At 29.7% G+C, this 23,723-nt stretch overlaps 1 protein-coding gene across 1 annotated transcript; it reads left to right on the plus strand.

The window, feature by feature from the left end:
• Positions 1-1,579: 1,579 nt before the first annotated feature.
• Positions 1,580-19,121, plus strand: LOC109789036 (CO(2)-response secreted protease). The gene is made up of 11 exons (XM_020347903.3): positions 1,580-1,816; positions 1,911-2,020; positions 2,157-2,254; positions 5,915-6,085; positions 15,454-15,565; positions 15,860-16,397; positions 16,508-16,608; positions 16,951-17,193; positions 17,524-17,638; positions 17,762-17,978; positions 18,413-19,121. Exons 1-11 carry the CDS (start codon positions 1,715-1,717, stop codon positions 18,961-18,963), a joined length of 2,358 nt encoding a protein of 785 aa, XP_020203492.2. The 5' UTR covers positions 1,580-1,714; the 3' UTR covers positions 18,964-19,121.
• Positions 19,122-23,723: the final 4,602 nt, after the last annotated feature.

Genomic DNA, 23,723 nt, shown 5'->3' on the forward strand with positions numbered 1-23,723 from the left:
CCTAATGTTCACATTGTAAGAAAATAGGAATCATGGCCTATATTCACTTAAGTTCAAAAGTTTATTTCTTAAAATGTTAAGACAAATATTGCTACCTAACATCTCCCACAATTTGTTATATATGGCCAAGTTCATCAAATTAGTGTGATAAGCTCTAAAATAATAATAATAAAAATACTACTCAGTTTTTATTGAAAGACATTTTTAATCAAATTATACAGAATAATGTAAATAATTATATTAATTAATCTTATTGATTATATATAACAAAGGTATGATTTATCAATTTTATCCTCTTTAGTTGTCATTAAATTTTCATGAGAGAAGTGAATAAATTATCCATATAAAAAAAAATAAAAATAAATGACAATTAAAAAGTTTAAAATATATGAGAGAGAAATACATATTTTTCATAATTTTTAATAAGAGTATAAGTAAAATTAACGTTTTATAAAAATTGTAAAATGCCTTGTGAAAAATATTACTGATCCTTTCTAAATTGTATTTTATAATAAGGATATTAAATTTATTTAGTGGAGACACTTTAAGATATTAAAGTGAATTTTTAAAATTTAAAGAGCTAAACTAAAAAAGGGATGGGAACAAAAATAATATTAGCCAAAATCAAGGAATTTCCAAACGTGCTATAATCAGTAGGAGCATATACTGATATGCTTCCAACCTTAATTCTTACTAGTCAATATAATTTTGTGTTAGTTTTTGGAAGCATTGAACCAAAAACTTAATCTAAACCTCTCTCAATTGAGTCCATCTTTGGAATATTTTATTGGCAGCACTTTATGCAGTCACATATAAGAAAACGCTTGAAGACGAAGAAATTAATGGGAATGAGATAAAGGAAACAAAGAGAAGAATCCCACATGGGCATAAAAATATATGAGAATTCTTCCCTAACTCTTTTGCACATAAAGAGACAAATTTACTTGCATTTCAAGCATATGATTTGCTTTATTTCATTCACTTATATACCATCTCTTAAAGTGAAAGCATCTATACAGGTAATTGGAATCTCTCTTTTCCTTTCTTTTCTCTAAGAATTCAGGTAGCTGAATATAATACATTGGCAATGTTAACTACTACATCATGTGTACAAAAATAACTATATACATAGATTGGACAAATCTCATGTGGACTAAGAAATTAAAAACCCACAAAAGCATTTTTTTAAGTGAGTACTTCTGCAAAGTGCAAAATTACTAATTTGGTATCTTTTCTATGTAAGGAGTATACTTGACTGATGCAATGTAGTTATTCAGATTAACCAAGTAACAACATTTGAAGTTGCCTAAAATGGAAATATTCTCAGTTTTCATCCTTGTGTGATGAGTGTTTGTTTTTTATGAAAAGGGGGCAAATATTTGCATCTACACATACATTGGTGTGGTCATAATTGGCAAACTGTTCTGAATTCTGATATAATATCCTTTGCTTACACTGTTTTACCTAATGTTAACACACTCATTAAACAATAGTATATAGCAAATAGAAAAAAAAAAAAAAAAAAAAGAGATAAAATTCCTGTAATATTTGTATTGACTTGGACAAGCAACAATGAGTAAACTTATTCTAGTAGTGTTAGAAGAACTGAAAGATTCTCTCATATGCTTCAAGCTTCCTATAATTAAGCAAATACTCACTCCTACCCTATAAAATGGATGATTGCATGAGCAGTTCTTTTCATTAACACCACTTTATGTCATTCTCTTCAATTATGGGGCTTCTCCGATTCCTTCATTTCCTCTTTGTAGCTTCTCTTCTTATCAGCACTACAGCAATTTCAGATCAAATTCCCAAGGTTTATATACATAGATACACACATTTCCGCTCTAGCTTATTATGTTCAATTTTGTTTGTGCAAGATTCACCCAAGTTTCTCTCATTCTCTGCAGCCTTATGTTGTTTATATGGGAAATCCATCACCAAAAAACGTTGGGGTGGAAGTAGAAGGCCAAATACCAGAATCAGATCATCTGCAGCTATTGTCCTCAATCATCCCAAGGTTCATTACTTCATTATCTAGCTTATTATAAGTTCAAATCTCACTTATATCTATAACCATAATGACCACTGAAATCAAATTCAATTGAACTTATTATGGAATGAACATGTTTCTCTTTTCTTTTCCATTTTCTCAGAGAAGAAAGTGAGAGGATAGCTCTAATCCACCATTTCAATCATGCCTTTAGTGGATTCTCTGCCATGCTTACAGAGAGAGAAGCTTCTGCACTGTCTGGTATTTTGATCTTGTCCTTTTTCCCTTTTGTCTGCTGCAAATTCTTAACTTGCATGATTCTTTGACTTTTAATTTCTACTCTTTTGTTGGGAAAACATTGTCAATTTTACTTTATTTTTTATGGTCATTATTCAACTGGATAAAAGAGGATATGAATTTTTTTTTTTGCTTAAAGCAAAGTCTGTCTGCAATCACTATAGTTATTATGTGGCTGGAAGTGAATTTTGTGTTTTTAGTATCTGTTATAACTGTGCACCAATAATTTTGTTCACCAACCTAAGTACACTCAATGATGCAAAAGACAGGTGGAGAATAAAAAAAAAATGTATATTTATGAGATAAAATTAATTAAAAAATGTAAAAACAACAATTATATTTATGGTTCCAAAATTGAGATCTGAACTTTAGTGAGTGTGATCTCTCTTGTGGGACAGGGTGATTGTGTGCAGTGTGTGGTTTTGTACTTTCAATTTCCACATGGATTTTTTATCCTCTTTGTGAATAAAATATCATATTGGTGATATGTTCGTCAAATTTTAATATACTATTTGTTATCAATTCATTTTTCTATTGATTTTAGCAGTCAGAATTTTTTTTAATAATTTAATTAAGATTCACCTTTAGTATAAATATTATTTTATTATCATTATTTAATAATAAATTATTATATATAAGTTTATTAATTTTTATAATAATTATCTTAAAACTAATATTTTGAAATAATTTATGAGTGATATCCGGTCTAAAATTATTTATGCAGCTACTGATTAAATGTATCTATTGTTGTAATAATTAATTAATTGCAAATATAAAATTTAGTTTATTTGATACTAGTTCTTTAAATTTAAATGAGAAGTGTAAATAAATCTAAATATAATACTATTTGACCGCCAAAAAATTTATCTGTCACCGAATCTGAATATATCTTCGCAGAAAATTTAAATTCATTATGAAAAAAAGTAATAAAGAAAATAAATAATGTAATGTATATCATATGAAAAAAAAAACAAATTATTTCGACCCATAATAAAGCTAATATGAGTAACATAAAAATTTCAATAAAGTGATTGAAGAAAAAAAAAAAAAGTTTCAATAAACATTGTGTATAACTTTTGTAAAAAAATAAAATTATAACAAACAATCTTTGTCAATGATTGGATAAAGTGGCGATATTATCAGATCTTACGGTTCTCTGTTCATAAAAATAATTTAATTTACTTCATACAATTTTTTATATATGCTACTTTGTTAAAAAAAAAAAACCTATGATATTTTTTCAAAGACAACCACTGTTTGATGCTTATGTTTCACAGCAAGGGGTTCATAGATTAAAAATATTTTAATATAAAAATAGGATTTCGATTAATCATGATAATTTTTTTTTTTTATAATATTAGTGCATATATTTACTTTTCACCGGTTTTTAATTGCTAATTTGTGATTTTCACCGGTTTTTAATTTTTTAGAGATTAGTTTATAATATTTTGTTTGGGTTAATTCAATTTTAAACACATCTAATAATTAGACGTCATCATTAAATTGATTTATTAGAGTTAGACGTTAGTAATGAGATTAACTTTGACACACTTAAAAAGATAAAATCAAAAGTTGGCATTTAAAAGTTGGAGATTATAAATGAATTTTTACAGAATTATAAAAACAAAAATGATGTTTAACCCAAAGATTAATGATTATATACTATTATTATTAAAATATTATATTATCAATCAATTAAAAGTTATTGTTAATATAAAATTTAAAGTAATAATAAAAAATAATAAATTTATTATATAAAAGTAATTTATAATTAGATAATAATATAAAATTATTTAAATTGTACTTTTGATTCTCTATAATATCTCAAATCTACAATTTTAGTTCTTTTGTTTTTATTTTCCCAAGTTTAATCCTACAATTTTATAAAATTCATAAATTTTGCCCCTTCATTGAACATTTAAAAATTGTAATGTTAATTATAATACAAAATTAAATAGATAACATGATAATTATTATTTTATAATATTTAGACTAATTTTTATTTTAATGATTAATGAATGTACATGCAGTAAAAAAGATAAAATTACAGATTTTATAAAATTAAAAATTAAAATTAAAATTAAAATTTTTTAAGTTGAGAAAAAAATACAGATTTAATATTATCGGAGTACGAAAGTAAAATTTAGCTATAAAATTTTACGTGATAATGTTCAGAATTTTCAACTTTTTTTATTTTATACACTTTAATTTAATTTTCTAAAGATATTTATACACACTCAAGTGACTTATCCTATCAGGAACGGATCCAGAACATTATTGGCGAGGATTGGATTTTTAATATTATATTTAAATAGTTATTAAATCATAATTTTTAATATATATATATATATATATATATATTATGATTTATCTGATATCATTATTTTCATTATAAAACCATTTATGAACGTCATCCTATTATATCATAAAAACATTAAAAATATATAGAATATATTTTAATTTTTAACCAAATTTTATAATATAATTATATATTTAAAATAATCATATATAATAAATTTTAAAATAATCATATTAAAAATAATATAACTATGTAGCATAAAATTTATAAATAGGTGTCTCTTAGTGAAAATATTACATTAAACACAGTTGATACTGATGGGAAAAATTCCTTTTCACACTAAGATTATCCTCACATCCAAGAATCTTAAACGGAACATACCTATTTTATTTCTTCATTCTATATATAGAGCAGAATTGTGATAGAAAATTTGAATCATATAATTTTTTTAATTAAAAAATTAGGAAACAGATCCCTAAAAGCTATCAAAACAAATAAAAATCTGTAAATCTAAATAATATCTTAAAGATTTCAAATTGCTAAAATATCTCTTTAAAAATTCACTCACTTAATAGATGTTTCAATTTGTCACTTTGAGATATATTATTAGTGATTTAAGAAATTAAAACAATATTTTTAAAAATTATGAGATTAAAAATAATAAAAATAAATTTGTGTAAAATTTAACGAATTTTTTACTAAAATAAAATTTTTATAAATTTTTTTTCCAAAAAGGCATCTGTACCACTTTATTTACCCAAATAGCACCTTTCACTGTACAATCTCAGAATTCGGTTCTCGGGAAACCGAATTCTGAGCTGTTAAAATTGTTTTTTTTTTTTTTTTTGCATTTTTGGAGCTGAGCATGGTGTAAAACTGGATCCGAAACGGGCCGTTTTGGATGCAAAAAAAATACACACATGACGAATAGAGCAAAACGGGTTGTTCTGCTTGGACGTTCCAGTTTCAAAAATAACAGACTATGCGTGCAAGCAGAACGGCCCGTTCTGCTTGGAGAACGGGCCGTTCCAGTTGCAACATTAACCTGCAACCCGAACTACAAACAAAAAGAAAAAAAAAATTTAGCACTACTCAGAATTCGGGGAACCAAATTCTGAGCAAAAAAAAAATTGTAGTTCAGAATGGGAACCGAATTTTGAACGTGAACAGTGAAATGTGCTATTTTTGGGTAAATAAAGTGGTACATGTGCTTTTGGTAAAAAAAAAATTAAAAAAATTTTATTTCAGTAAAAAATTCAAAATTTAACAGACTTAAAAATATATTTAATATTGTCCCCTTATAATTGGTACGTGAATTGGAACAGGGCAGGATGGTGTGGTGTCAGTGTTCCGAGATCCAGTGGTTGAGTTACACACAACTCGATCATGGGATTTCTTAGAAACAGATTTGGGAATGAAGACTCATACCAATGCCAATGCCACTCCCACACTCCATCACTCCTCAACTGATATCATTGTGGCTCTCATAGACACAGGTAAGGGATGCAATTCTTTAATACAATATTCAGACACTTTACACTTACTTATATCATGCCAAGATAATTTATTTAATAAGAAATTTTGTGTTTAATTTTTAGGGTTTATGATTTTTTTTTGCAATTATAGTATTATGAGTGAAATTTATCATTAGATATTGTTGTGATATAAACAAAATTTCATATTGGTAAAATATAAGAAGAAATAATAACTTATAAAATACACATATACTCTAATGATTTGAGAAACTTTTTAGATGATCAAAAATAAAAATCATGAAGGCTTAAGTTCAAAGTAGACAATATTTTATTACTGTGAAGTTTTGTGTAAAATAATCTATCCCCTCAAATAAATATGGACAAAATAACCCCATCAAATACACCATGATAAGAAAAAATAATCATTTTACCTTTTTCTTTTGACTATTTAATGAAATTCTAATAAAAATATGACCAGGAGTTTTGATTAAAAATGAATTAAAAAATTAATGATCAAACTACATTTTTCAAATATATAAACTTATTTAAAAAATTAAATAATTTAGAGACTTACAAAATAATTTAATTTTAATTTTACTTCCAATATTAATTACTATTGCACTTTACATTAACAAAAGATAAAGTATTCAAGAGAAGCTACACGTCTTTAATGTAGGTTAATATTTTTCTGGTAAAAATAAATTTAATAATTAAATTTTGCACAAAAGTCAGCATAGTAGAACCTACATCATATGTGGTTTATTAAATATTAGTTTTAGATCAACACATCTTCAAAATTTGCTTTTAGCTAATAATTTTGCCTACCATTAATAAGAGCGTTAATTATCTATACACTATCAGTGTAAAGTATTTTTACACCAACAACTAATTATATCTTTTAATTGTGTCATATCACTATAAACATATTTATTTTTAACAGTGACATGACACAATTAAAAGATATAATTGGTTGTCAGTGTAAAAAAACTTTACACTAACAATATATATAAGTAATTAACTCTTAATAAAATATTCACTACATTGTCTTACTTAAAAGAAACAAAAATAAATGCAACTTTTATGATAAAGATAAGGTTATATCCAAAGCAAAATTATTACCTTCTTTATCCTTATAGGTCATTAATTGAGTGCATTCTAACTACATTTGGCTCATTGTGTGGCAATACTTGATTCGACTCCTTTTCTTACACCACTTCATTGAAGTTAGTCAAATAAATAAATTTTAGATATATAGTATACAAACCCACCTAAACCTCACATGCATTAAGATAAATATAAAATTAAGTATATTGATGTAATTGTTATCTGTAATTGAATGCATTTGGTTTTGAACCTAAATTATTTAATATCATTATTTGTAATAAATATTACTTTATCCGCTTAAAATATAACATCTAAATACAAAGCATAAATCTACATCCTCACAAAACGTTAAAAAAACAAAACAAAAAAAAAAACCGTTCAATATGATGTAGAAGAGTGCTTTACATATTCCTTCATCTATAGAGTTTAAGTAAATAAAATAAAATAAAATCACTTGAATGTTGGTTTTAATTATAAGTAAATTTCTATAAATTTAATTTATTTAGTGTTATCATTTCCAAAATATCATTCGATTAATGGAGGTTTATTTCTAATAATTCGTTTTTCTTGGTATCATGTTCCAATGAAAATGGTCCAAGAAAAAAGTTTATTTATTTTTAAATAAAATTAGTACAATTAAATGATATTAGATCATTTTTTAATTAACGTAGATATTTTTTTAAACTAAAAAATAAATAAAAGCAATTTTTGAAGCAATATATAAAAGCTGCTTCTTAAAAAAGCTATTTTTAAAATAAAAAACAATTTAGACATATACATTTAAAAATTGCTTATTTTATTAAAAAATATTATTTTTCAAGATTTTTTTTAAACAAACGGGCCTAACATGAAACCAAATGGAGTGCTCTCTAACATACTTACATACTTATGTTAGTATTTTATTAGTTAAAATTTATTAGAAACTAAAAAAATAAAGAGTGGGATCAATTAAATAAGAGATAAAATTCACAATTCCTTTATATATATTTTCAATAAATTTGAAGAAAAATTATGTTCAATAGAATGTAGCACAAAATTTATTACCAGCATTTCGCATAGTATTTATATTCATTATTCAATCAATTCACCTTTTTCCCTCACTTTTAAATTTATAGAAAAATATTATAATCCTGTTTTTTGAATTACTAAAACTAAAATTATAAGAACTTATTTGCTAAAGTTAAAGTCAATGAATCTCATAAAAGAAACAAGAATTAAAGTGAATGATCTCAAAATTTTCATTAAAATTAATTTAACACTTAAAATTGGATACTGCATTTTATTTCAGTTAAGCACATTATTAGAAACATCATTCGCAAACAGTTCAATACGATATAAGACTGTTCAAGTTTAACATAATTATATATAATATATTATATGTCTCATTATATCTATAATTTATGGTAAATTAATTAATGTTGAAACAAATTTACTATCATTTTGATAATACACAATGTTAGAACCACTGCCATTGTGTACTTTATCATAATGTCCGGTTCAAATTTTTGTATTTTCATTATAATTACACAGATAGGTAAAAAAACACTCCATAAATTGTATCCTTCCAAATAATATATAAGTTGAGATACCCATATTCTAGGATCATATAATCCTATTACATGAAATGCACCAAAATCAGAATAAGCCACCCCTACAAGAAATAAATGAATTAAAAAAAAATTGGACAAATATGTTAAACTTGAATCAATGTCATAAACAAATTAAACTTTCATTCATATAATGCAAATTAATTACAAATAAAAACTAAAGTGAACAAATTCATACATACCTAAATAATTTTTTTTTTTATAATCCAAATAATTAAAAATAAAAGGAAGTACAAGGGGTACTCCAACTCATTACAAAAATACCACATGTGATATGTGTACTATGTACCACTAAAAATATTGTTCTAAAACTAGGAACCTAAGCTAGTCCATCACATCCAAACCCACAATTTTGAGATAGAAATTGCAGAATCAGATTTCTATAGTAGTCTCATTTACCTAGGTGAGGCAAGCTGCTGGATTTATTGACCAAGAAGCAAAGTCATACCTAAAATTTTTATGCCTTGTCCTTAACCAGTTCCAGGTTCTAATTTTAACCAAAATCTACCATCTCCAATACAGATATTTGAGTGGAAGAGAAGACCACTTCATTCCTAGCCAACCACACTATCCATATGATGGCTAACCAAATAGATATCCAACAATCCTTTTTCCAAGAGTTACATAAAGAAAGACTAGAGAATTGTTCCAAGTGCATTGCACAATTATTATGCATAACTGTGCTAACACCTAACCAGTTAAAATAATCTATCCAAACTCAATAAGATACATGACACTCAAAAAACATATGTGATCTAGTCTCCGTGTGACCCGTGCAGCGAGGGCACTCAACTTGAGAACTGTCCAAAATGCCTCTAATAAAAAAATTGTGTTTAGTAGCAACTCGGTTAAGAATTACCTTCCAAGCGAAAGCTGTAACCTTTGTTGGAACTACCTGAGACCATACTTTTGAAAAAAATTTATTGGATGCAAAAATCCTATCATTTCTAATCTCCTTATATGCAGACTTGACAGAGTAAATGCCACTGGGATCAGCAGTCCAACTCCAACAGTCTTCTACATCAACCTTCAGATTTAGCTCACTGATTTTTGTTGTAATAGAATTTAATAGATCTTCTTCCCACTGAAATAACTCTCTACGCCATCGCCAACACCACTCAAGGCCTTCATTCCTAAATAAACTAATTTCACAGAAATTCTCTTAAAAAAATAAATTGTCTATCTAGTGTGGATTTCTTTTAACTTTTTATTGGTGAATGAGATTGGATTTTTAAATATTGATAAATTGAAAATAGAGATAAATAAACATTAGTCATTGAATAAACTATAAAATGCCAAATGAAAGTAAGTAAATTGATTTAGATATGTATTACCCCTCTATAAGTCCATAATGTTCCCATAGATAAAGGTGAACATGTGTTTCATGACATAATAACTACATTCATTATTACTTAGTTGATATGAGAACTATAACTTAAAATACAATTTAAACATGACAAGTGTTGACTCACTTGACATAGAATTTTTTTTTCTATGTTAGGTCAAACAACACTTGTCATAAATTTTTTTTTATCATATTTACAATTTTGCAACCATGTCATTTTCTATGATGTGTAGATTATATCCTACATAAAATTTTCATCATAGACACAATTAACCCTTGTTGTAAGTCCATATAATGTTCTTATAGATGATCATGAACATGTGTTTCATGACATAATAACTGCATTCATTTTTACTTGGTTGATATGGGCACTACAATTTAAATATGATAAGTAGAATTAATAGAAAAAGCAAATATCTTATGATACCCCAGACCCTACTCAAATATTGATAGAGTGAATGGATACCTATGACTCGATTGGAAAAATAGTATCTCTCCCAAAATAAATTTTTTTACCATCAAAAAAAGAAAATATGTTGTCATGAATGAACAATATATTGAAGGATTGTCTATACGTAAAATCATAATTATTGATACAAGTCTTTTCCAGATAAAAACGAATATTTTTGTTACAATAGAAGTAAAAGTGACATTGACTATTCAAGAATCAAAGTTAATTTACTTTATAAAAATAGTATATCTGACATAAAAAGATCTTTCTATGTTAAAACACCCGTCATAGAAAATTTTTAACATACTTATGATTTTTCCATCACATCACCTTTTATAATGTTTAGGTTACCCTCGACATAAAATATCTATCATAAAAAATTCATTTTACACTAGTAACATATGAACATAGTAATATGAAATTAAAGAATGATAATATTGGCTCTATGTTTGATTCAAATGATGATAAGAATAACAAGAAATAAATAAATAAAGGAATTTCTACCAATTTTTTTAAAAACGAATGCTTTTAACTTTTTAAAATGTCTCAAAATTTAATTTTAATCCTCATAAAAATTTAATATATGTTCAATTTTACATTTATTAAAAGTAATATAACTTGAGTGTTTTATCAAAATCATGTGATTGTAACAATTTAATTAAATTTAGTAGCTAAAAAATATGAAATTATTACAATTATTAATTATAAAAAAAATTTAAAATATTTTGAGAAAAAGAATTGCCCAAAAGAAAATCAAAACACATAAATAATAATGCAAGTTACAAAGGACAACATGAGTGAAAGTGAAATGTGGTTCTAGTATGGTTTTTAAAATTGGACCAAATTAATTGTTGGAATCGATTTGACCAAAAATCAATTTTTAATTGAATTGATTGATTCAAAAAATCGGTTTGCAATGAATTGATGAATTGGTAAAGTAAAACCAGTCCAAAATCGACCAAAATTGGTAAAAAATTAAACTGGTCAAATCGATGAAATTAAAAAATATTTTTAAAATTTTAAAATTTAATTTAAAATATTTTTAATAAAAATATATATATTAATAAGAGTTATAAATTAAAATAACTTATTTTTTATACTTGTCTCATAAATATAATTTAATTATTTATGTTAATTTATAATTTTTAATATTTTTTTTATAATTTATATTATATTAATTTGATACTTTTTATTCTAGATGTAAACTTGTTAGTTATTAATGAACATTATTATATTTTATTAAAATTTAAACTTAAATATTATATTACATTTAGTGTATAATTTTATGTATACATTAAATGTTAAAAATCTATAAATAATATTTTTTTATAATTTTAGTGTATAAAATTATGATATCATATTTATTTAATATTATTTTTTATTAATAATAATAATTATTGTTATCTTATTAATATCGATTTGATCACAATTCAATCACAATTAAACCATTAAACCTTAAATCAATATTTAAACTAATTTAATGACGAATCAAAATTTAAAAATATTTAACTTTTATGTTAAGAGAAAATTTTACCTAACCATTTTTCTTACCCAAAGGTAAATCTCCTAATTATGTTTGTGAAAATATCCAACTTTCATTTTTGGATACCCATCAACCTTTTTAATTTCTTTTCATCTCTTTTCCGATTATATTATATGACCTAATATACCTATACTTTTCCAAAACAAAAGGGTGACTGTACAGTGTTGAATACCATACCATAGCATAGTATCATGATATGGACACAAAACATATGGTAGTCTCACGTGAGACTGATTTGTCACTACTCACTACCACATTGGTACCCTTGTGGCTGAGGCCTATTGACAGTTGCAGCATCAACATCTAATGTCTGTAAATGGCAATTCATTGTGGCCCCTAACTAGCTGCTATGATTGCTACCCTTCTTTTTTTCTTTTCTTCTTCTTTGTTTAGAGGGAAAAACAAGCACAATAACTACTCAGTTTCCACCTTTCTTTATGCCAACCGAAACCTTCACTGGCATTTCTTGGTATATTCTATCATATATTATGGAAGAGAAGTGTGTATTTATATTCAAAGCATTGGATGTGATTGTGAGGCTGGCCATTATGTGTAGAAAAATATTATTATATATATTATATTTGTTCCTACCTAGAAACACTCCTCTTGTCGTTCTTCCTTCTTGGTCTTCTAAGTCTTCGATGCCAACCGAATACTGTCTCCACGGGGTGGGGAGGGTACCTGCAAAGGCACTCCAACGATCAAGTGAGTATTCGGTATAGAGCAATAAGTGCTTTTATATTGGATAATAACGTACCTTTTTATGTCACATCACCTGTGTATTTATAGTGACACAATTGGGCCTGGTGGGCCTTCAGTCTTGGGAGATGGGTAACACTTGAGTTAGCCTTAATCTCCTCTTAATCTGGCATGGTAATTAGCGCATAATAAGTATCTAACTTGCCACGTGTTGTTTGTGATCTGCTCTTTGTTGAAGTCCTCGGCTAGGCGTAAGGCCGAAAGGGTGTTCGGCCTCCCCCAAGGCCGAAAAGGTGTTCGGCTTAGGTCAAGGCCGAGGAGGTGTTCGGCCTAGGTCAAGGCCGAGGAGGTGTTCCGCCTAGATCAAGGTCGAGGAGGTGTTTGACTCGTCCTTGATGGCAATGTTGCTTGTGATCTGCTTTGTTGAAGTCCTCGGCTAGGCATGAGGCCGAAAGGGTGTTCGGCCTCCTCCAAGGCCAAAGAGGTGTTCGGCTTAGGTCAATGCCGAGGAGGTGTTCGGCCTAGGTCAAGGCCGAGGAGGTGTTCGGCCCAGCTTAATACCGAGAGGTTTTGATGGGTGTTCTCCTAGTGGTAAGGGAGTCCTGGGGTACCCCCTTTGACCGAGAGGGTGTGTTCGGCCCATCCTCCAGCCGAAGGGGTAGTGTGTTCTCGTCGGCTCGGGCACCCCTTTCGGCCTATTGCCTGACCGAATGGGTGCCTCCTAGTACAATATTCAATGTTAAAACGTTGTTGACATGTAATTTTACTTATTATGCTGAGGTGGCTCATTTATTAGCTATTACAGAAACCAATTAGGCCAATAATTACAACTAAGTTTTGTTTTTATAACTCTCTAGATTACAATATTATGGAAACTACCATCTTCTGGACATTATGTGTAGAAAAATATAGGGTTTAGAACTTAAAAGTGAAACAATACATTTTGAAAACTTTTTCAAGCATTGCTTTAAAATTTTTGCTGCAAAACAACCAACAGAAATTGGGAAACCTTAAGACACACGGAACTTTACATCAGTGTGGTACCCTTTCTCCCACAATTGAATTATTAAGTTAGTCTGTAGAAGTGTGGAAGAAAAGCAACTTTTTTTTTTTCTTGGGTTGCTTCATACCCTAGCTATAGTTTTCAACCCTTTTAAAAAGAAATCACAAGGCCTATATGAAAACAGACCAAGTTCCCCACACTTGCATATAAAAGCATCAAGGGGAATTTCTAGAGTTACTTTTTTGTCATCACAATCCAGACACACACTTTCTCTAGGGAGTTTTACTGGAAATTTGTCCTAGCTTGTTTTGCTTAATTGTAGGACCCTTGGTGTCCTATTAAGTTTAGAGCCACACTCATGTTACTGTGAAGTTGAAACAACATAGAGATAAAATGAGGTGGCCTTTTTTTCAACATTCTAAGCTTGCTCTTTCCAAAGTTAGGATCATTTGATTTATTTATTTTTAATCCATCGAAATTACATACAATTGTTTGATTTAAAAAATATATTTCCCGTTTTAATTTAATTTTCAAAAAATGCTACAGTATTTTCATGAGAAAAATAGTATGTGTATTGATAGTTCAGAAAAATATTATACGATTAACTACATAATAAATTTGTTTTTACAACAACTGTTTTAACAGACACAAGAATCTCAACTAACATTTGGTTAACACTGTAAAAACTTTTCTATTAACAGTATATAGAAATTAATCTCTATTTTCATTCTGTTTTTTTTTTTTTTTTTTTTTTTTTTTTTTTTTTTTATAAATAAAGTTTGTACAACAAAACTGCATCAGGATGGGCCTAGGGAGGTCCAGAATATCCTAAAGTCAAAGTGGCTAAATGACTGTATAAGATCGAGTTAAAATATCACAACATTGTATTTATCTTTCAATGTTATTTTATTTTAATTTCTATAAATTATGATAATGATACCCATAAGATATTCTTTAATAATAAATTGGCTATAAAATTGTATCCCCTAATCTACGAAGGCATAATGAAAAATATCAGTTTTATTTTTTTCCCTTTAGCATTTCGATGGTAAATTTCTTAACATAGTAGTAGTCGTAATAATTTCTGTCTATCACACTGAAATTAAAAAAAAACAAATAAAAGTTATTTCTATGGATTCCTACACAAACTTTTGCTTTCCTGGAAATGTAAACCAAGTGAAATTGAGGGCTTAAGTAGTTATTAAAAGGGATGGAAGAGATAAAAGTGAAAACAACAACAACAAAGCATTCTAAAATGGACAAAGCTTCTTACATATGAGATGTGCATATATATATATATGCTTACACTATGTGACCCAAATCATAGTGTAAGTCTACAAAAAAAAAAAGTGGATCGAACGTAATTAGTTGTGGAAATTATGTAGATGTGAGGTAATGCGAGTGTAATTGTGCATGTAGAATTATTCTTCTAAAATTGGAGTAAAATCATCTTAAACATTTCATAATATGAAAATGTAATCAGATCCCATGTGAATTCATAATATTTTAACAACATTCCGTCATTTCGAAACTCTAAAATAAAAGACCATCATAAACTATGTTCATTACTGATCATATGAACAGTTTTGTTAGAATATTATTCAATTATTTTATGCCTATGTCTATTCTGCATCAAGGGATATGGCCAGAGTCTCCAAGTTTCAGAGACGAGGGTATAGGAGAGATTCCTTCAAAATGGAAAGGAGTTTGCATGGAGGGTCATGATTTCAAGAAATCCAATTGCAATAGGTATCATCCATTGTTTCACAAACGTTTTTAATAAAAAAATGCTCATATCTATTTTTAAAATCTTGGATAAAATATGATTTTAGTCTCTCCAAAATATCTCAAGTTTGGTTTTAGTCCCTCAAAATTTTTTTGTTCTATTTTGATCCTCTAATTTAAAAATGTATCACTGTTGGTTTTCAAAATGGTTTAGATAGCGCTTTATAATCCTTTTTAGGCGCTATCTAAACTACTCAGTATCAAAAGTTATGCAAATTGATCAAATGCTACATTAAAATTCTCTTAATAAAACTGCAGAAAGTTGATAGGTGCAAGATACTATAATATTCAAGTTACATCAGGTGGAAACCAGACTCATATAGAAGCAACCAAGGGTTCCCCAAGAGATTCTGTTGGACATGGAACTCACACTGCATCAATAGCAGCTGGTGTTCATGTCAACAATGCTAGTTATTTTGGTTTAGCACAAGGAACAGCAAGAGGTGGTTCACCTTCTACTAGGATTGCAGCCTATAAAACATGCTCAGAAGAAGGTTGCTCTGGTGCCACCATACTAAAAGCTATTGATGATGCTGTAAACGATGGAGTAGATATAATCTCAATTTCTATTGGACTTAGCTCACTGTTCCAATCAGACTTTTTGAGTGACCCTATAGCCATTGGAGCATTTCATGCAGAACAAAAGGGGGTCATGGTGGTGTGTTCAGCTGGCAATGATGGTCCTGATCCTTTCACAGTTGTGAACACTGCACCATGGATATTTACAGTTGCAGCTTCTAATATTGATAGGAACTTCCAATCCACTATTGTCCTTGGAAATGGGAAATATTTCCAAGTATGTTTCTTGATCTCTTCTTCCTAGCCAAAAGAAGAATGCAGATTTCTTGACATGATTTCTTTTTCATGCACCCCAAAGCTTAATTTTTTCCCCCTTTATGTTGTCAGGGTGCAGGCATTAACTTTTCTAACCTTACTCGTTCGAAGATGTATAATCTTGTCTACGGAGAGCAAGTAGCTGCCAAATTTACCCCTGCATCAGAAGCTAGGTACCTAATTGTGATCATTCTTAACATATTATTGTCATCCTCTTGATCCTAGAATAACATATGATTTTATGCCTTCTAATTTTGATGGTGATTTTATGTTGCAAGATCTTATGAAAAAGAATGCATTAGGCCAATTCAAATGAGATGCATTGAAATTTATCATCGATCTTACCAGTTGTATATATTACTAGTACATTATACCAGTAGGTAATGGCATTTATGCAAGCAACACAAATTGGGATTGTGCATATTTTATAGTATCACTAATAGTAGTAAAATGTAGCTGTTAGGAATTGAAAATTCTACGTTAAAAAGGTATGCTAATTGTTCTCTGGAATGCAGGAACTGTTATCCTGGATCACTAGATAACAACAAAGTTGCAGGCAACATTGTTGCTTGTGTTAACGATGATCCAACTGTTTCAAGGCGAATCAAGAAGCTAGTTGTACAGGATGCAGGAGCCATAGGGATAATTATCATAAATGAGGAAAACAAAGATGTTCCCTTTGATGCAGGTGTATTTCCCTTCACAGAGGTTGGCAATCTTGAAGGGCATCAGATCCTAGAATACATAAACTCTACCAAGTAATCATTAACAACCTTCACATTCATTGATTAGTTACAAAATGGCAGATAGTATTGTGCGTTCAGTCAAATGATGATAGCAAATGTAGAATGCATGTTAAGTTGTGGTTTTCTGAACAACTTTCATAGAAGAACAAATAATTTTTTGATAACCATATTATTAGTACAAAGTATTCACCAATTTTGTCAATAATTAATCTCTGTCAAGAAACCTGATTAACTACTTTTAGTGAACAGATAATAATTAAACACAGTTATGTTCATGTTGAATGTAGAAGTTGAAAAATAATATGCTAGCTGTATGCTCAGTCTATCATGCCTCCATTACAGGAATCCAACTGCAACAATTCTTCCAACAACAGAAATTAATAGAAATAAGCCTTCTCCAAGTGTTGCATCTTTCTCATCCAGAGGTCCTTCAAGCCTTACAGAAAACATTCTCAAGGTATTATTCTGTTATCTGTTCTTACATGGAATTTTCTTTTCATCCATGAACTCGGATTGCATAAGCATCTTAAGAACAATGAACTCATTGTTTCTTACACATTTTGGCAAATTCGTTGTCCAGCCAGATATCATGGCTCCAGGAATTGGCATTCTGGCCGCTGTCATTCCTAAAAGTCAAGACCCAGGAAGTGTTCCAATTGGGAAAAAGCCATCCTTATATGCCATAAAATCTGGTACATCTATGGCATGCCCACATGTGACAGGTGCAGCAGCATTCATTAAATCAGTGCACAAAAATTGGAGTCCTTCAATGATCAAATCAGCATTGATGACAACAGGTTCTGAACCAAAAGTCCTTTTTCTAGTCTTTTAAGGATAGGAAAATGCTACACGGCACTAGACACCAGTTAAAGAATTAAAACCAGAACGTTTTTATTGAAAAATATCTGCACATTCTCCCATCTAATTTTATTGCAGTTTTCAATGAATATTTTTTTTTATATTGATTCCTTAACCGATGTCCTTAGAACACCGATTAACAAGATAGGAAAAAGGCTAACCAGTATCCTTAGGGCATTGATTAAGGAATCAAAAGTAGAAATTTTTTTATTGAAATGTGTAACAGCACATTCTCCAGTGTAATTTTATCGCAGTTTTCCATGAAAACTTTTTGCATATTGATTTCTTAACTAGTGGCAAGACCCTTAAGGATATTTGTAATTGAAGGAGATAAATGATACTTATGGTACTCTATTCCTCTTCCATTCTTCAGCTACAAACTACAACAACTTGAGGAAGCCTGTTACTAACAGCTCAAACTTCTTTGCCAACCTGCATGAAATGGGAGCTGGGGAAATTAATCCACTCAGAGCTCTCAACCCTGGCTTAGTCTTTGAAACAGATGTGGAAGACTATCTCACATTCCTTTGTTACTTTGGCTATTCACAGAAAAACATAAGATCAATGTCCAAGGCTAACTACAATTGCCCAAAGAACTCTTCTGAAGACCTTATACCAACCATCAATTACCCATCAATATCCATAAGTACTCTCAAAAGACAACAGAAAGCAAAAGTAATCACGAGAACAGTTACCAATGTTGGATCCCTTAATGCCACATACACTGCAAAAGTGCGTGCACCTGAGGGATTGGTTGTGGAGGTCATCCCCAATAAACTTGTGTTTTCTGAGGGTGTTCAAAGAATAACCTACAAAGTCTCATTCTATGGCAAGGAGGCCCGTGGTGGATACAATTTTGGGTCCCTAACATGGCTTGATGGTCACCATTATGTTCATACAGTGTTTTCAGTCAAGGTTGAATAAATCTGCACACACATACAAATATTTAAACAGGTCACAGAATATGTACCTACATGATTGTGACATTCTTTTGCCTAACTTTATATTGTATACAAGAATGAGCTCCATATGAGATTTTTCCATCTGTCATAATAAAATATGTTAAAGTCTCTACAGTTTTATATTTTGTTTGTAAGCCCAATTAAATATTGTTTATGTTCAGAAAAAGCAAAGTTATAGTTGCAGGCAAATGATCCTTGCCTTTTATCTTAATCATTAGCCTTTTTTGCTTTGCCCAATGAGGGGATACATATCTTTTGTGAAAATTTTACATAAATAATATTTTTTAAAAGAAAAAATACAAAAATGACACCTGTGCAAGTTTATTTACCAGAGTAGAACGGTTTACTGTTCATAGTCAGAATTCGGTTCCCCGAGAACCGAATTCTGACCTTCAATATTTTTTTTCTTTTTTTTCTTCTCAGAATTCGGTTCCCGGGGAACCGAATTCTGAGTTGTTTTTATATTTTTTTTTTCCGCGTTTGGGGTCCAGCCTGGGCAAATATTGCAAGTGGAAAGGCTCGTTCCGAAAGCAGAACGGGTCGTTCTGCTTAAAGTCATAGAGTTGTTTTTTTGAAATGAAAACGTGCTAAAAACGGGCCCCAGAATAGAAATTTTAACATTTTTTTGAATCTGGAACGGCCTTGGAACGGCCCGTTCCAGAACACGTCTTTAAGAATTAAAAATTAGTTTGGAACGGGCCGTTCTGGTTTTGGAACGGCCGTTCTGGGTAAGCAGTAAATTAAAAAAATAAAATACATAAAAAGAGAAAAAAAATACAAAAAATATAAAAAAAATACAGAAAAGATAAATATTATATATAGATTTATATAAAATTCATAAAATCAATTAAAAAGTGAAAAAAATAAATTAAGTTAATAATTAAAATATTTAAAAGTGGCGCTATAGGTCATAGTACCACTTATTTAAAAATTAAAATACAAATAAAATATATATATATATATATATATATATAACATAAAGAAAATACAGAAAAGATAAATAAATAAATATAAATTATAAAAACTTAATAAAATAAATTAAAATCTGAAAAAAAAAATTAAGTAAATAATTTAAAAAAAAGAAAAGGTGAAAAATGGTGGCGCTATGGCCTATAGCGACACTGTGTTGCTATAGGCTATAGCGCCACTGTTATAAATATTTAAATACATATTTAATTCGTAATATAAACATTTAAAGGAAAAATATATATATAAAGTAAACAAATTACAGAAAAAATAAGTTTATAAATAGAGTAATATAAAAAAAATATTTTTAAAATTAATTCAGATTATTATTTTTATTTTTCATTTCTATTATTTTCGTTTTTTTTTTTTATTTTTTTCTTACACAGTGTTGTTATGGGCTACATTATTTTTGTTAGGCCATCAAGTGTGCTGATCTAGCCTATAGCGACACTGGTGTGGCTCATTTAAGCCCAACCTAAACAAAAAAAAAAGGTCACGTGTCATGGGTGTCGCTATGGGCCATAGCGACACCGTTGTAAACAGCCCCTTAATTACAAAATAGTCTCATTTACGTAATATGTTTCTAAAAGCCCCAAAATTCATCTTTTTTTTTAATTATTTACTTAATTTCTTTTTTCTAGATTTTAATTTTTTTTATTAAGTTCTTATAATTTATATTTATTTATTTATCTTTTCTGTATTTTCTTTATGTTATATATATAGATTTTTCTGTATTTTCTTTATATTTTTTTTATTTTTGTTTTTCCTTTTTATGTATTTTATTTTTTTAATTAGTGGCGCCAGTTTTTACTGTTTACCCAGAACGGGCCGTTCCAAAACCAGAACGGCCCGTTCCAAACCAATTTTTAATTCTTAAAGACGTGTTATGGAACGGGCCGTTCCAAGGCCGTTCCAGATTCAAAAAAAATGTTAAAATTTATATTCTGGAACGGCCCGTTCTTAGCCCGTTTTCATTTCAAAAAAACAACTCTATGTCTTTAAGAAGAACGGCCCGTTCTGCTTTCGGAACGGGCCGTTCCACTTGCAATATTTGCCCAGGCTGGACCCCAAACGCGAAAAAAAAATATATAAAAACAACTCAGAATTCGGTTCCCCGGGAACCGAATTCTGAGAAGAAAAAAAAGAAAAAAAAATATTGAAGGTCAGAATTCGGTTCTCGGGGAACCGAATTCTGACTATGAACAGTAAACCGTTCTACTCTAGTAAATAAACTTGCACAGGTGTCAGTTTTGTATTTTTTCTTTTAAAAAATATTATTTCTGTAAAATTTTCTATGCGTATTTAATCTTTTGATGTAACACTTTTGATGTATGTAAAAATTGAGTTGATAAATCAAATATATCATATGAGTTTCTCTGCTTTGCTTTCTTTTGTATTTGTTAAGTTGCAAATTTTATAATTTTAGACTTTTATATTTTTTTTTTAGTCTTATACCTTGTTTTTTATGTTTTGTTTTCGACATGATATTAAGAGCTTTATTGATTTTTAAGGATATGTGGGATAAAAAAAATCCAAATATTGTGATAGAGTGAAAACACCAAAAACAAGCGAGAGAAAATAAAATAAGAACTCACAAAAAGCCTTCATAATCAAATATGGCTTCTAACAGTAAATTTTCATAATCAAGAAGGACACGTATTGAAAATTTGAAAAATGAATTATTTGTGGCATTTCAAACTTTAAAATGTGGTTGATTTAGTTTATTTTGGACTTTAGAACTTTTTTGTGTAACTCTGAACCAAACTAATGCGATATTGAATGGGTTGTTTTAGTTTAGATAAAAGGATATTCAATAAAAAAAATATTTTAAAAATTAAAATAAACATGATTTTGTCTCAAAATTGATAAATAATGCTTCATAAAAGCATGAAAATTACATATTTGAGTGTAATTGATTAATACTAATTAAATAACAATATAAATTATAATACATAATACATAAATAATTGATTAAACCATACTACAACATCTATAAAATAAAATAATAATCCATAAATAATTGATTTGCTTTGAGTATGTTCATATTTTAAAGTGTAATTTCGATATTTGCATCAATCAATATTGAATTTTAATTAGTTTGGCTGGAAAGTTCAACAACCAAGCAAGGCCTAAAGTGCCAAAATCATGTCAGAAGCCTAGCCAAACAGGGGCACTCCCTACAAGTGATTTCGTATAGCCACCAAGCAAAGAAAGACACGTCAACAACAAGATGGAGTAGAACTAGCCAAGGAAGAATAAGCGAGCCTACAAGCATGAAGAGGCCACCACGCTTTATTCTGGCTTCGACCAAGCTTTACTCTTCAACTAAATCAAGGATGATTCAAGAGAATGCCAAGACTAGGAATGGCTTCCTCACCAAAGTCAAGAGTGGCTTTCAAAATAATATTTATCAATAAAGATCCAGCAAACACCATTATCATGGAGAAGGGATCTCTTGACCAATAGTGACGACAAATAATAATACAAAAAATGGCAAAGCTTTAACACAAGAAAAAGTCAAAGTTAAAATAGTAATAAAATCAAGACTTAGAAAAATCCTAAGCACGGGGGATTCAACTACCAAGCACAGGGCAAAGTCTCCCCACAATAGCGATCCCATCAACCCAATCAAGTCAAACATCTCAACTCGACAAGATCAAGACCGATAAAAGCCTGTAAGACAACCACGACACCCTCAAGCCACATCAGCAAATACCACATCACCACAGGAGCTTACTTTCCCTCTAGCAAACACTCCTCAGCACCCCCAACAACTACAATAGAACATCCAGTCACCCACATCGACATCCACGTGCTCACAATGTCACCATAATGAGCACTACTTGAGGCAACATTCCAACAACACATCCACCTGAATCTACCTCAACAATGGACAATCATCCACCAAGAAAACTTCAACACCACAGAAAACACCTGGAGAGGCATTACAATACTCATAAAGCAGGAACAACACCAAAATCCCTATCATCCATTCCCTAGTGAAAATGCCTATAGAGGCATCATAATACTCACCATGGCAGGAACAACTCAAGGTTCTTACCAGTCAATCAATTAGAAGAAACCACCACGACAGATGCCTGGAGAGGCATCATAATACTCATATGGCAAGGAACAACACCAGAATCCTTGCCATCCACATGTCCATCCCCAATGAAGACGCTTAGAGAGGCATCACAATACTCACACAGTAGGGGCATCACCAACATCCTGCTAATATTGGTCCAAAATAGAGACACGTCATGCATCCCTTGTCTGTCATCCCCAGGGGCATTATGCAAGCACCAATTTGAGGACACCGCCGAGTTCCTTTAAACAAAGAACAAAACTAGGATCACCAGAACTGGATTCTACAAAAGATTCCTACGTCCACCATCACCAAGGACGTGGTCATCTATACAACTCGGGCTTGGAGAGGCTAGCAAATAATACTCTTCAAAGATCCGAAAAGGTTGGTTGGACCCTCAAAACCAGTATAGCTTGGAGAGGCTATGCCAAGGAACACTCAAAGGTTAGCTGTACCCTCAAAACCAGTACAACTTAGAGAGGTTGTGCCAATGAACAATCACATCCCTCAAAGGGAAAAGCCTGGAGAGACGGTACTTAAACTAACACTCAAAAAAGGTTGGTTGGATCCTTGAAACCAGTACATCTTGGAGAAGTTGTGCCAAGGAACACTCAAAGGTTGGTTGGATCCTCAAAACTAGTACAGTTTGGAGAGGCTGTGCCAAGGTATAC

The sequence above is a fragment of the Cajanus cajan genome, chromosome 8 (assembly GCF_000230855.2).
Source record: "Cajanus cajan strain Asha chromosome 8, NIPB_CcT2T_4, whole genome shotgun sequence".
Lineage (NCBI taxonomy): Eukaryota > Viridiplantae > Streptophyta > Magnoliopsida > Fabales > Fabaceae > Cajanus > Cajanus cajan.

What these genes read in the sequence shown, in the direction of transcription:
- LOC109789036 (XM_020347903.3), top strand. Translation starts at nt 1,715, where the DNA reads ATGTCATTCTCTTCAATTATGGGGCTTCTCCGATTCCTTCATTTCCTC. An exon ending in AGAAGCTTCTGCACTGTCTG is followed by an intron (nt 2,255 to 5,914) that starts GTATTTTGATCT and finishes GAATTGGAACAG; the next exon opens with GGCAGGATGGTGTGGTGTCA. An exon ending in GAATACATAAACTCTACCAA is followed by an intron (nt 17,194 to 17,523) that starts GTAATCATTAAC and finishes CCTCCATTACAG; the next exon opens with GAATCCAACTGCAACAATTC.